At 31.0% G+C, this 16,178-nt stretch overlaps 1 protein-coding gene across 1 annotated transcript; it reads right to left on the bottom strand.

Annotated features, from left to right (window-relative positions):
- Positions 1-4,730: 4,730 nt before the first annotated feature.
- Positions 4,731-6,419, bottom strand: LOC111613374. The gene is made up of 2 exons (XM_023354719.1): positions 5,098-6,419; positions 4,731-4,846 (listed from the first exon to the last, which is right to left on the bottom strand). The coding sequence occupies exons 1-2, from the start codon at positions 6,334-6,336 to the stop codon at positions 4,745-4,747; spliced, it is 1,341 nt and encodes a 446-aa protein (XP_023210487.1). The 5' UTR covers positions 6,337-6,419; the 3' UTR covers positions 4,731-4,744.
- Positions 6,420-16,178: the final 9,759 nt, after the last annotated feature.

Genomic DNA, 16,178 nt, shown 5'->3' with positions numbered 1-16,178 from the left:
AAAAAAATATTATATGGAATTAAACGAAAATGAAAATTTGCTTGATAATTCAACTACGCTTGTTGGAGAACAATAAAAACACTACACTCAACGAGCCACCAATAAAACTCAACTGCCTAACCTATAACCAAAGTCTTCTTTTAATTTGTTTTTTAAAAAAAGCGCTTGACAAACTTGCCCCGCTTGCCGAAGTTGCCCCGATCTCCCCTAATCATTATAGTCATTCTTTAACACTATATAATAACATTGTTAATAGTACAATTATACTATATTTTACACAATACATATATTATAGCCGACATCATCACATATATTATAATGCAATTATATACATCCCGCATACTATAGCCGACACTATTTCAATTAACAATAGTTTATAATACATTCAATTAACAGTATTTATATCAATATGTTATTATGCAGCAATGTTGCATTATATTTATTATAACAGTAATTTATTATATTTATCAAACAATATTATAGCATTATTGTAACAGCAATATTCTAATAATATTTTATTATGATGTCTGTAGTTCAATATTTATTCATCATTTATATCTTATATATTATCTAACATTCAAATAATAAATACTATCTAAAGTTGCACTAGTTACAATATCTGTAATAACCAATTACCACCTTATATTTTGCTATTTCATATTACAGAATATTGTATACATAATAGGTTTCATTAATGCTTAACAATATTACAATATACAATGCATTAAATACATTCACGGTGTATAAAGATAGAATATTGCAATATCAGCTCTAACAGCACTTTATCATTATTTATTATAATTACATATCAATTGTAACATGTAATACAGCAAGTATCAAATATATTATCAATATATACATATACATTACATGTATATATCAATTCATATACTGCACATAACTAGATATAAATCCACCAATTCAAATTACCCAGTTAAAATCAGGTAAATTTCTTTAAATAATATGTGATTAGCTCCACACTATTAACCAATTCTGTCATACCGCGTATTCAATAAACAATGTTATAACAATGCTTATAATCAGGTGATATTCATGAAAATAAGTATAAATGCCATCCAATACAACAATTTTATTGTTCAATTTATGTGAATATTAATTTCAATATTTGATTTATCAATAATGTGATTTATTACAATAGGGTACATCTCAGTTATAGATAATTTGGTTATTGATCTTATAAATTTGTTTGGCAAGACTGACAAAAGCATTATAAGTGCTCCCATTAGTCAAGATATCAGATAGTTTACACGGCCATTTGATTCCATTATTCTCTAATATACTTATTAGTTCTATCCTTTCCCTTTCAAATCTTATACAATCATAGATATAATGCTTTGAACCATCAATTGCAAGACATGTAGAGCATTGATTGTCATTTCGGTTTGTAAATCTTGCTAGATAGCTAGCAAATTTGCCATGATTTGTCATAAGTTGGGTTGTAGTATGGTCCGGGTAAAACCATTCCAAAGAGTAAAATTTTTTTAGATCTGGTATAAATTCATAAGTAATATGCGTATTTTTTTGGTTCCACTCATTTTGCCAAATTTGGATGGTGTTTTCCCATAATAATCTTTTAATTGAGCCGATACTGTATTTATCATATTCTATTGGTAATGAGACATCCCCAGCTGCCTGCTTTGCCAAGGTATCCGCCCTCTCATTTCCCATTGTGCCTTGATGGGCTCGTGTCCAAGATATGGTGATATTAGAATTTGAGTGATTTATTAATCTACGAATCTCTTCCGCAATGGGGTGTAAATTGGTGTTATTAATCATATTAAAAGCAGATAAAGAATCTGTACATATGTTAGCATTAACTTTATCCTGTAAATTACATATCCAAATAATGGCCATTTTAATTGCACACAGTTCAGCTTGAAAAACTGTGCAGTTGTTATCTAAGCGGATGGTTCTATGGTATATTTCTTCTTCATTTTTGTAAACTACAAAGGAGCATCCAACCATGTTATCGTGTTTTGATCCATCCGTAAACACTTTGATATTTTCAATCCCATTTTCATTATCTTTATAATGCACAGCTGTATTATAATGGTGAGTATTACAGTATGGGAAACGCCATTCAATTTCATTATGTGTAATTCTTTGATGATTGAGTTCGATCGCCTCTCCCCATTTAGCTCTTTGTAGATTCATTTTTTGTTTAATCGATAAGTCCAGCGGAGGTTTCCTGGCAATGGCTTGAAGGCTGGTGTTACTGGTAGTACAGTACGCCTTGGTTATTAAAAGTAAGGCAGTTCTTTGTGATGATATTAGTTTTCGTTTGATATGAACTTTGTTTGTCACCCAGCCCCAGGTGCCACAGGCATAGGTAATGATTGGGAAATATATGCAATCATATATAATTGACATCGCCCCCGAGGACAGGCCCCATTCTTTTTTCGCAACCTGGGCAAAAGACTGTAGTATTAGTCCTGTACGCTTGACCATATACTCAATATGTTGTTGCCAACATAGTCTGTGATCTAATATAACTCCAAGATACTTGATGGTCCTGTTGACTTTGATGGTTTTATCATTCATTTTTATGTGGGGCGGTCTAAGATATAAATTTTTGTGCCCTGGCGTATTGAATACAATTGCATTTGTTTTTAATGGATTAAATACCAATTTATAATCATTACCCCATTTGTAGATTTTTTGAAGGAGTTCATTGCCTTTATGTTCCAACTCTGCTCTTGAGCGTCCACCGATGAGCATTATAACATCATCTGCATAAGCTACACATCCCATATGGCCCAAGTCCTCTTTCAAGAAAACATCAAATGTTATGTTCCATAGGATAGGACCACATACGGATCCTTGTGGACATCCTCTGGCTATGTTTTTGCTCACTTCATGTTGTCCATATTTCAATATTGCAGTACGATCGCTTAAATAGTTGTTTAGTAGCTTATAAATGTTGCCAGGACAATTGATTTTCCGTAATTGTAATTTTACTAGGGGCCACCAAACGCTATCGAACGCTTTAGATATATCTAGGCTGACCCCTAGTACGTATTTATGATCCTGTAATAGATTCTTGATTTTACATATGGTCGTTTCAATTGCGTCCTCCACTGATTTTTGGGGACGAAAACCGTACTGCACATTACTCAGAATTTTGTTGTGTTCCACATACCACTGTAGCCTGTTAGTTAGTAGTTTTTCAAGTATTTTTCCCATAATTGAGAGCAGAGAAATTGGTTTAGTACTATCTGGGGATCCTGGTTTTGGCACCGGTACGACCCTTGCTATTTTCCATGATTTTGGAAAAATAGAATGATTTAAGCATACATTATAAAGATTTACAAGATGTTGCGGTATTAAAAACCAGAGGTTTTTTGCCAATTCAGATGTTATGTTATCTAAACCAGGGGCTTTCCCCTTTTTAAGGTTACAAAAAACTTGCTGTATTTCCTCCACACTAAAAGCTGGCATGTCCTCCGTATAGTATGGTTCCTCAGTGGTTTTCCGAATGTGCTTCTGTAAGTCTGATTCATTATTTAAGTTGTCATTTGGACAGAACAAGTCTAGCTGCAATGCTAGTTCCTGTATTAATGTAGTTGGATTATCCCCATCAGAATCAGAAGCAACCATAATTTTAGTCTTACGAAGTTTATTATTGCACATCTTGGTTATATATCCCCATGGGTTAATGGAAGTTTCAGTGCAGAAATTGCGCCAGCTGCGAATTTTCTCTAGTTTAATTTTTTGTTTGTATTGCATTTGGCAATTGAGATATTCATTCTTACGTATAATGCGTTGTGATTCGTCTCGACACTTCTGATACTGTTTCCTTAATTTTCGTGATTTTTTATGTAATTCTTCTAGTTCTTTAGTCCACCAAGGAACTGCTTTTTTATGATTGTTACCTTTAGGTATATATTTATCGCAAGCCTGTTTTATGATCGCTATGTTTTCCTCTATTTGCAAACCAACAATTTCCTTATTCTCAGAGTAAGAATTATGTAAATGTGTCTCTAAGTACTCCTTAACTGCTGTCCAGTTAGCACGTTGCAATATATATTTTGGGCTACGGGTGTACGATTGAACATTATTACTGGATGAATCCAATAAATCAAAAGATATTAAAGAATGTTCCGTTAAGCTATCTTCCTCACATACCTTCCAACTTTGTATCTTACTATATATGCTGCTGCTGCAAACAGCTATATCGATCCAGCTATCTCCTCTATGGGAGGAGAAAGTTGGAGGAGACATGGGGTTGTTTAAGAGGTAAAGGTTATTAAAACCAAAAAATTCCTCCAACAGGTTACCCCGTCCGTCCAACCTCTCCCCTCCCCATGTCGGAGAATGCGCGTTAACATCTCTGGCTAGAATAATGTTAACACTTCTAAAGGCATTAATTATTCGTTGTAATTTACCAATTATTTCATCAGAGTTGTAGTCACCAGGTAAATACACATTAATTATAATTATCCTTGTGTCTTTGAGCATTAAATCAGTAATCACTATATACTTACAGCTATATTTCTTATGAAACATAGTGGAAAGATTGGTATTGGGAATAATTGTAATTGCCCAAGGATAATCTTGTGTGCCTAGTAAAACCAGACAGGGAGTAGGAATACTCGCAGGAACATTTCTTATACAGTAGGGCTCTTGTACAAGCACAATGTCTTAGGTATTAATAATCTTAGCAAGTAGGGAAGTGGCAGAGATACTTCTACCAATGTTTATTTGTAGAAAACGTATTTTATTATTATTGTCCAGATCCATATTCGGTCCTGGATTCAATATATGTCTTAATTCTTTGGTATATTGGACATTGACTATCCCTCGCATTATGTATGACATTGTGTACCCCCTCATGCTCACAGTTACAACACAGGGGTTCCTGTTCGTAATTCGGGCATTCATTGTACGTATNCATAGGTATTAATAATCTTAGCAAGTAGGGAAGTGGCAGAGATACTTCTACCAATGTTTATTTGTAGAAAACGTATTTTATTATTATTGTCCAGATCCATATTCGGTCCTGGATTCAATATATGTCTTAATTCTTTGGTATATTGGACATTGACTATCCCTCGCATTATGTATGACATTGTGTACCCCCTCATGCTCACAGTTACAACACAGGGGTTCCTGTTCGTAATTCGGGCATTCATTGTACGTATGATCCCCTGAGCAATGACTGCATGTATAATGTGCATTAGGGCAATCTCTAGCAGAGTGGTTATAACCGCAGCACTTAAAGCATTGCAGGATTGGGCAAAAATCCCCAACCCTGCAACGCGACCACTCTATACTTACCTTTCCAAGTTTAATTATATGCTGTCTTAAATTAGGAGAAACCTGAAATATCCAATTCTTGTAAGTTGCATGTCTTTTACTTGTATTAAATTTAGTTCGAAAGTTATCCATAAATTCCTTTTCCATAAAATTTTCATAAATATATGGATTTTGTTGGTAGATAAGCCCTGGCAGCTCTTCTTTTGGTATTTTTCCATGTATAGAATAAATAATGACATGTGGCCATCTTCTCTTAGGGCGTCGTGTGACCAGTTCCGGGATTTGTTCTTCAATTGTTTTTTCAAATATGGCAGCGTCTCTCTTTTGTCCTATTTCAACGGCGATTCCTCCCCTTATCTTTCTCATTTTGTCAATCCCAATATGCATCTGTGATGGTTTAATTCGTATTTGCATCAGTTTCCTAACAACATCACTATTGTTGTTATCCTTATCCTTGTTATATATTAAGATAACTTCCTTTTGAGGACTCGATTTGTTCGTTAAATGTTGACCATCCTTGCCATTGTTAAGTACACTGCTATAAGTAGGTTGTGAAGGAATATTTTGAGTGGTCTTATTCTCTATTCTGTCTAATTTTTCCAAGACTGCTTTCTGAACTTCCATATTACTATCATTTAGGGATATACAGTTTGTCTTATCCTCAATGTTTCTTATCTTCTCCATAACTGCCATTTGGTTGTTTATAGTATTGGCTGCAGAGTCTAGATTAAACATATTATTGTTGATTCTGTCCAAATTTTCTAGAATTTGTTGTTGAGAATCAAACATTGTATTTGAATTAATCAGATTTTTGATATCTTCTTTATCTGCCAATAATTTAAGCCTGTTTTCTAATAATTCTGGCAATTCAATGTTAGAGATTGCATCTATAATTGTATTTTCAGCTAAGCTAATAATTTTATGAAATTGATTATATATAAACTGCGCATGCTTCGCAGTTTCAAATTGGCCTTTAGGATTGTTAAGTGCATATTCCTTTAGTTCATCTAGAATATTATTAGCATTTAAATGAAAAGTCTCAGTAATTACAGACCCCATAATGAATTATATGTAATATAATATCAATATAACAACACAAATATAATATAAGTATCAGTCAATTAATTAAAATTAGTCAGTAATATTCTTATAGTATATATGTTACAGTTAAAACCCGATTTTAGTTAAAACCCGTTTTAACTAGTTAAAACTAGTTTTTACTGGATGCCTTTGTTAAAACTAGAATTTACTGCTAGTCAAAAATGAATTTCAGTTAAAACTAGTTTTAACTAGACAAAACGGGTTTTAACTAAATGGCTTAGTAAAAACTATTTGGACCGAAATCAAAGTTCATTCAGCTAACACATGTGTGATACACGGTATCACACAACAGTCTGCAAGGACCGCTCACGCTGTCGTTTCGGATGGCTTTTTATCGAGTGGCAAGGGAAGTGAGCAAGTCAGCAGGCGTCCTTTCAAAGACAGGAGACAGGTTTAACGAATAAACAAAGCATTTATTGAATAACTAAAGTTAAAAATGTCGGTTAAATGCGATTAAATATGAGATAAATATACAAAGGGGCAGCTCTTAGCAGCTAAGCTATTCTCGGAGAGAGAGAGAGAACTGTAGGATGGCGACAAGTATGGAAGTTCGAAGCTGTGGTTTGTCTTCTACTGATATCTTTTCTTTTTGTTCGTTCGAGTCTGTTGTATGGATGTCCGGGAGACGAGATGCGCACATTGACAAGTATAACTTCCGTTGGATCGCCCTGAGCTTCCGGGGGCTCGAGCTTTTATTCGATTGTAGTGGGAAAGGAGTTACATGATCGTCAAATGTTGACAATAACGGTGCAATTTTGACACCTATGTGTCAACTTTCCCATCTAATTGTTATGACAAACGGTGACCTCCGATCTAATTCTCACAGGAGCGTTATTTCTATCGGAGTTGTTTACATATTTTTCCCGACGACTTTGTTAAATTCGCAAATTTCACATCTGTGATAACGCTTACGATGCTAGAATGACTCTGATTGGTAAATCAACGGCGCCTGATTCGGGACGAGTCGACGCGCGCCGTCGCCACGTGCAGACCCGCGCAGTCAGTTTTCCACTAAGCACACATAAATCGATTCGTACGTAATTATTTATCATGGCAGATTCACATGAAGGAANAATTATTTAATAACAAATCATGAGTTTTTAATTAAAGTTTTCAATTAAAGTTTAGGATTATTCTAGAATAAAGATGAAGACATTATTAATTAGTAAAATAGTTTGTGATATAACAATATTATAAATTATTTGTGACATTTCTTTTCGTATCAATAAATATTAATATTTATATATACATATATAAGTTTTCTAACAATGTCTTTAAGTATTTAAATAACATATATATGTGAGGTGAAACATAGTTATTTAGTTAACAAATAACTATGTTTAACCTCCATAAGATAACTGAATAAAATAATATTTTATTCAGTTATCTTATGGAGAAATGTGAAAATTTTTAACTTAGTTCATGCCCGGCCAACCTGCGGCACATGACGTTAAATTGTGTGGCCCGCTAAGCGATATTATATATCTATTAAAACTTTTGTTACCCATTATGTGTATACCAAAACAATTAAATAAATGAAAATTTGCATGTGTCATTGTTATAATGTGTCCAAATAGCTAATAGAATTTAAATGCACAATACAATAAAAAATGACAATTGAATGTTTAAACATAATTCCAATCGTTAGTTTATTGAAATATCACAGAACCATTCAGTCACCATCAATATTTTGTTTGTAGATTTAACATAAAGTTGCTCTCTTAAACAATTCTACAAATTTCCAATTTTCTTCTTACAATAAGGATTTTTTGCAAACAGTTATAAATTGAAAATTTACTCAAAGGTACTTAATTTTTTAATTCAATGTATTGCACGCTACTTACAAGCATAACTTTCACATCTCATCTTATAATACATTACTTATTTGATGAAAATGAATTTATAAACAATTGGGAATTACCAATGTTTACCCTACAAACAGTAATCAAAATTGCAGTGATTTAACCACTGATTCACTTTCTTCTAGGTGTCTACTCTCTGTCTTAGCCAATAAATGCTTTTTCATCACCCCCAGTCCATAAATATTTCAGAGCACACCTCCTACTACCATTGTTAAATTAAACAATTACAGGTAAGCAGGCAAATTATTGGCTCATAAAATCAAAAGTAAACTTCTTATAAACAATAGTTGGCTATTTTCTGTCTCTGTAGCCATTAATCTAACAAACCAGAAACTTGTGAAAAGTCTATCTAAAATTGCTGCGAGATACCAGTCCTCTTTGGCTACAATCTTAGAAATATGAAAACAATCACTGTAAGTTTGCTTGTTTTATCACTTTTATTTGTATTTTTCAAATTATTTGTCTAAATACTGTCAAGCAAATTTTAAAAGTAATATCAAGGAAATTTACTAGGCCCTATGTAATGTTTTTTATAATGTCAAATTATAAAAAATGAAATGAAAAATATAGACTCAAGAGTATGAACTAAGAATTAAATTTCGAAACATTTTGTTCTTTTAAATTTATTTAATCTATTCTTGTTTGGTACAGAATCTTAAATCTCCTAAATATTGCAAGCAAAATAATACAAAACCTGACCTACGACATAAGCAAAATTATAGCAAATCTTGATTCATACAACAACTAAATAAATACTGAACAAACCAATACTTTAAAAAGAATATTGCATCTGCAAAAGAAACGAAATCAATTTTAAGATCACGCGCTATTTTTCCAGAAATTTAAAAACAAAAATGTTTTCTTTTAAAGCATCAGATGAAACAAGATCCAAAGCAAAATTTTAAAATTTAGTTTTTTTCCCTCTATTTTAGACATGACAATTGCTTCAGGCAAAGAAACATTCACACCCTTATAATAAGAAAGCAAAAACTTTAAACTTATAAAAGAAATCAGTAGATTGAAAAATTGGAGTGATGAAGATTCAACGAAATATTGTAAAGATTTGCATTTAAAACTGTGACAATTCAAATCACATACATCTAATATCGCAACTGTTAACTTTTTTCAGGTTAGTTGGTTGGTATAGTGCTACTTAATGGCGCAAGGGCCTCATGAACCATGCTGTGCAAACAATATAGTAAACATAAAATAATCATAAAATAGAAGCATGCTTGTAAAAAAAAAGCTGTAAAAACTATAAAATTTCAGTATGCAATAATATACTGTGGTAAAATTATTAAATGACCAAAAAAATTTAAAAGTACATAAGATATACATAAAATGGTCTACAATAATAAAGTGATGTAACCAGATATGATAATACTAATACGTTTTTTGTTTTTATAAAGTTTTTATAAGTAAATGTAACAGAAATGCATGCCACAAGACAAATATAATCATATTTCTCTTTAAATATTAATATCTGATAAAAGGGCAAAAAGCCCTGAAGGATTAAAACCTTTACCAATAAGGGCTAAAAGATTCAAATTAGCCAGCTTAAAATATTATTGTGGCAATTGAATAAAACTCTCAATTGCAGTTAAAATATGTTTGATTGTTAAAAGGCAGTGGCACAGAGAGCATTCAGGTAGATCTTTTCCTATCAGGAGGTGACCTATGCACAGTTTATTTTAAATGATATGACAGTAAATATAAATGTGTGCCTAATATTTAGTAAAAGATAACTTTCTGTTAATATTATAAATCAGAATTAAAATGAACAAAAACAATTGTAAGTACATGAAAGTTATGAAATTTAATGTAAAGTAAATCTAAAATGAAAAATACAATTATACATATAAGCTAAACATATCCTAATACTAAAAAATCTTGTAAAATAAAGGTATATGTAATGCTGAAAATCCTAAATTAAAATACAATGCAGGAATTGTTAGATATTTACATAGCCTAATTTAAATGTAGAGAATACATTATGAAATGCTTTTAATAGGTTATAAAAACTCCATGTTTATGAAGAAAATAGACAGGAAAGAATTAATTAAGAAAAAATAAAATTGTAACATGTATCAAAATGAATATGAATGTAAAACAATGTTTTAATTCATAGAAATTGTGATTTAAAATTAATATGTAGAACATTCATAACATGTATATTAATAATGTAATAATACTGTGTCTGTAAAGTCAAATGAAGAGGGCAAAAGCTGAAATTAATTTTGACAAAAAGATTGTAATGTTATACTGTACGTTTTTACACTCTCTTGTTATTTTTATAAATTTTATAATCTATATGTATATAACCCATTGAACGCGTGTCCGTCCGTCGGTCCGTCTGCATAATGATATGCCAAAAACAGGCACTAGAGGCATTCTAGCAATGATTTTAAATTAACAATAAATTATTATTATTTGTAATAGGAATTTATTATTGATATGAATTTATTATTTTAGATTACAATAGGAATGGAGGAATTAGATGAAATTATAAATAAAACTCGCAAAGACATCACCCGGAAGTGACCTTATTCCAACCAAATTCTTAAAAACACTACCAACTAAAGGAAGAGTGAAGTTGTTACACCTCTTCAATTCTATGTATAAAACAATCACTTATCACTCCTGGAAATCAGTAATACTCACAATGATATACAAAAAAGTGTTAAACTTTCTCCAAATAATTATAGGCCAATTGCATTAATGTCAACTTTAAGAAAATGTTTTACATCGCTACTAGCTACAAAATTTCAGTACTAGACCAAGATAATGGATCTCGAAGCAAAGTTTCAATATTCCTTTTTCAAAAATAAAAAAACAGAATCTGCTATTTTCCTGTTATCATCCATAATACAATTCAAGTGAGTAAAAAACAAAGATTTATGTAGCTTTTATAGATATTCAAAAAGCCTTTGATTCTGTTTATGTTCCGCTATTAGTGTATAAGTTAAAAGCTAAAGGATCAGGAAACCAATTTGCTACTACAATATTTAAGCTATTTTCAACTTATAATGCAACTATTGAACAGTAAAAATCTGTTTCTCCACCATTAACATTAACACAAGGCATACTTCAGGGTGACTCCCCGTCACCTTACTTATTCAACTTCTATTTACTTGAAACTGATCAAATCTTTCAAGATCGTTCAGATAGGATAGAAATTGGTGACAGAGTTTTCCACTATGTGTTATTTGCAGATGACCTTTCTGTCTTTGCTCCTACAAAAAGTTTCATTACAAAGAAAAATTAATCAGTTAAATTCCTATCTTGTTAAATCAATTCACTTAACTATAATCTCTGTCAAAACTAAAGTTCTTATATTCTAATTAAATTAATTAAAATATCTATAACCATAAGGCAAATAATAGGAAGGGCTTATCACACCAATGATAATGGGCACAAACTTTCAAGAATCAAAGTAAAAAATTTAATAAAACAAAAAGGGGTGTACAATAAGATGATTACATAAGTATAAAAACCATAAAAATCGAAAATGCATTTTGGACTATTTTCCAATGGAAAAATAGTCCCTCATCAGTTGATAATAGTGAGAGGTCTTAGTATACTTAAAATTATACAAGGTGAAAAAAAATATATCAAATTTTAAATCAAACTTAAAACTATGCCTAAAGCTATACAATATAAAGGTGAAAACCATCGCCATGACTGTATGAGCAGTAAGCATTATCAATGTAGACAGGATTAAAATTTCTTCCTAACGTTGCATGGTAACGTGATGAACAGGGTGCTGATACAAAAATAGTTATGAGTTAGCCGAAATATTGGTTAACAGTTATGAACTAATATTATACAGTCAGTTTAAATTATGTACATAAGAAAAACAGTAGAACAAGAGTTGCAGGTTCAGACATTTCTACTAGATGCAGGGAGCCGGTTACAAAGGAGGTGTGTTCTTATATTCTGTAATAATAGTAGAATCTCCAAAAAAGAAACTGTGCTATATCTAGATAATAATCCACTGCAGACAGTAAATGAAATTAATTATTTGAGTGTTGTATTTGACTGGAATCATACATTTAAATCACATCTCTCATACTTAGACAACAAGGTAAAACACACCATAGGTAATCTGTTATATATATATTTTAAATTAAAAATTTCTAACTTAACTATCCATATGAAGCTCTATAATTCAATTATTAATCCAATCATATACTACGCATCTCCAATCTGGGGACTTGACTACTTCTTTAAACTAGAATCTTTCCATATTTATTTCCTGTGCAGACTATTTCATTTAGAAAGAACTGTAACAGGCTATGCAATTTGTCATAAAACCAACTGTATCTGCACATTCCCATTCTTTATAAAACAAATCATTAAATTCTATTACTGTTTAAAATTTATAAGTGACAGTAATATCAGCTTTCTACATAATGAAATAATTAAAAGTAGCAAAAAAAAAAAAACCAACATCTATACAACTTTGGCAAACTAAATTAAATAAAATACTAAATTCTTTTGGTGTATCAGAATTGTTATTCAAAGATAGTATCTGAGATTGGAAATTTGGATATACCAGGCTAATAGATTCAGCCTATAAATGCTGATCAAACCAGTTTAAATCATAATACTTATCATCCATGGTACTTAAAAATTTTTTAAATCTCATCTGTACAACCTTATATGATAAAAACAATCAACTTCAACGTGAAAAGACTAATTGTGATAAAAGAAAGATGATAAATTTTAATAAATACATTTTATAATATTTAATGAAAACAGTACATTATAAAATATATACCTTTTATTCCTTAATTGTAAAAAAACAATTCAAAGATCTTTAAATTGTTATTAGAAGAGAGNATAAATAATTTTAATCGCCGTTGAATAAGAAATGTTTCTTTCACAAGAAATGTATAAAATTACAGTACTGTATTAGACTTACGGTACCTAATTTACATACTGACAGACGATAGTTAGCGTAAAAATCTCCGTAGCGTGGCGCCACGCTAGACGGCGGAAATTATATATTTAATTATAACAAAGTTACAATAAGTTAATATATAATTATATATACAGTACCTAATTTATATATAATTAATATATAATTATATGTACAGTACCTAATTTATATATAATTTATATAATACTGTCCAGATGATAGAAATCTCTCCGTAGTTGGCGCTATGGACGGCAGGAAAGTAGTTCGGCTGCCCGATGATGTTTGAGGTAATTATAGGGAATTTTTACTCTTTTTTCGTAGTTTTATAGAAATCATAATTATAGGGACCGTAATTATAGGGGGGGTCGACTGTATATAGATATAGATGAAAAAATTGATATAAAAAATAATTTGCTGAGAAAGTATAAATATATTTTCTAAATAATTTTTTTTTTAGTAAAGTCTTCATTAGTAATACTGTAGTGATATAATATAATTTGTAATAGCATTGATGCATTTTTATATGTAATTTATCATGCTTAATACGAAAATTCTATGAAATTATATTCATAATCTAATAATTATGATTTTATTAGATCATTTATGTAAAGATTTTAAAGATCTTTTTATTTCGCAATGAAAATCATTGAATAAAATTATATCCAGACTGGATGTATACAGTTTGAATTTTTTTTAGTTTTACAAGTTTTTTAGAACAAAACATTTCATCTTGTAATAAAAAAATAATAAATGTGTGTATGTATATGCATGTGTGAGTGTACACATACACTGAGATAAGTACAATTAATTTTATAATGTATGTAAACTTTTTAAAATTATCTAATTACATATTAGAAAGGAAACATTTGTTTTATTATTTCTCTATATTTTTAATTTTATATCTAGAAATTAAATATTTGATTTTCAAGAAAAATAATTATTTCAATCAAATTTATTCTATATTAATATTAAACAAATTCTCGCTGTATATTAATCTATCATATAATTATTGCCCATGGTGTAAATCAGGAGAATCTTCAATCAACCACCTACTTCAGAAATGTCATACAAACGTACAATACACGTGACTCTTTCAATGTCTCGCCAATGTTACACGATAATACACACCAAGATTACAGAAATATTCTAAATAGTTTGAATAAAAAAGATCTACAATTTATATAAATACTTCATCAAGTATTTTAAGTTATAAAATTAAATTATAAAATCACATCACTTAGCAAAGGCTAAAATTAAATGTAAAGTTATAAATCTAGACTAACCTCGTCCATCTTCAGCTTTTCGAACATCCAAAGAATCCAACTCCTTTTGCATTATTCTCCTTGCATAATAAGTAGTTAAATTAAAGTAAACTTCACGTAAACATTTTCTATAACTTAAAGCCACCGAGTTAAGTTCATTCCAGTGAAGCCCGACGACCTTTTCATTCCATCCAACTTCCATCAATTTCGAATCGCCACGACGTTCTTTTCCAACCGTCGTCTTCTAACTTTTCTGTTCGATTCCGGGCGACGCCCCGAAAATGTGCCATCAAAATAATAAAAGAAAAGAAAGATAAAGAATGGACGACTTTCGAACACTTTTCTTCCTTCCCGGTCCTTTTTCCCGCTCTTTTCTGCCTATGCGCCCTCCAGCGGATGTTGAATTTTTAAAAAAATCTCGTCCTCATATGCATAACTTGTGAAGCGGGAGACGAGAGTTTTTACGGAACATTTCTTAATGTATCCGAATTTTACACATAAAAGCTTACACGTGATAAGGACTATACGAAAGATAATGAGATGTATTGAGTTACTAAACACTACTCTTGAGATTGATTTATTCTTCCACTTAATTAAAACGAATTAGAAACTTCATTCTAGATGTGTTAAGCCATGTGTTAAAAAAAAGAGAACAAGTATGATTTCTATCTCGAGTTGTCTCCTGCTGCTGACACATCTCGTTGAAACACGTATAATAGCTTACTGCCATTACTGATAAATTTTTAAATAAAATAATTACCAATTGCAATAATATATAGGTCCGTTATATAAAATACTAGCTGTTGCCCGCGACTTCGTCCGCGGAGGTTTTGCAAGCAAACCTCGTTTACATTCAATATTTCAATAACCATAGTAATTGTTATATAACACCTACCGCTGAAGAGAATTGCCGAGAATCAAACGAACTATTTTCAATTTGATCAATTTTCTGGAACGTTTACAATCGTTCTATAATCGAACCAATGCGCAATAACAAATTCGAATTTAAAACGGTTCGAACATTTTTAAAACCGAAATAGATAAAAATATTTATAACAATGTCTGAAATGTTATCAATTTAATACACCTAAGTACTCAATGAAGACTAAACGTAGTTGAAAACAAAAAATCGCATCTAAAATAGTACAGTAGAAGCCGTTCTTCCGGTTAAGCCTTAATACTCTCCCTCTCCCCCCGCGGGGGAATTTCGAAAAATCTCTTCTTAGTGTGCGTTTCCATGACGTACCCTAACTGTGTACCAAATTTCACCTCTTTAGGTTCAGCGGTTTGCTCTGGGCGATGATCAATCAGTGACTAAGTCAGTCAGTGTATTTATCTGACGTACAGTACTTAATAAATAAACAAGTTCAATATAATTACCTCTGTTATTAGATCCAATATATTCCATACGCCCTCTAAATGCCAATTCTTGCTTTGATTAAAACATATAACATCTATTTATTTAAATATAATATATCTATTAACCGTAACTATCTCGTTATAATTTTCAATATTGCAATAACATTCCGAATCGCTAGCCACGATATAAGGGCTAAATTTAAAAATAAAATTATAAAAACTTATAAAAATCGTACTTACTAAACCTTTATTGTCCGGTACTTGTAAATTATTTGTAAAAACAAGCGTTTTCGGCCTCAGTCGAGGTCTGCTTCAGGTTAAAATAATTGGATTCCATTCTTCGAACGCACGTTTAGTTTTAAATATAATCGAATTTCTTGCGCGTGTTACATATCG

Source organism: Centruroides sculpturatus, unplaced genomic scaffold, assembly GCF_000671375.1.
Source record: "Centruroides sculpturatus isolate CEXI.00-Female unplaced genomic scaffold, Cexi_2.0 scaffold1691, whole genome shotgun sequence".
NCBI classification, from domain to species: domain Eukaryota; kingdom Metazoa; phylum Arthropoda; class Arachnida; order Scorpiones; family Buthidae; genus Centruroides; species Centruroides sculpturatus.
This window is presented reverse-complemented; position numbering and strand designations above follow the sequence as displayed.

Excerpts from the sequence above, each read along its gene's own strand:
- LOC111613374 (XM_023354719.1), bottom strand. The coding sequence starts at position 6,336 with ATGGGGTCTGTAATTACTGAGACTTTTCATTTAAATGCTAATAATATT. Across the intron at positions 4,847-5,097 it reads GTAACTGTGAGCATGAGGGG|GTACACAATGTCATACATAA; the intron begins GTACACAATGTC and ends GAGCATGAGGGG.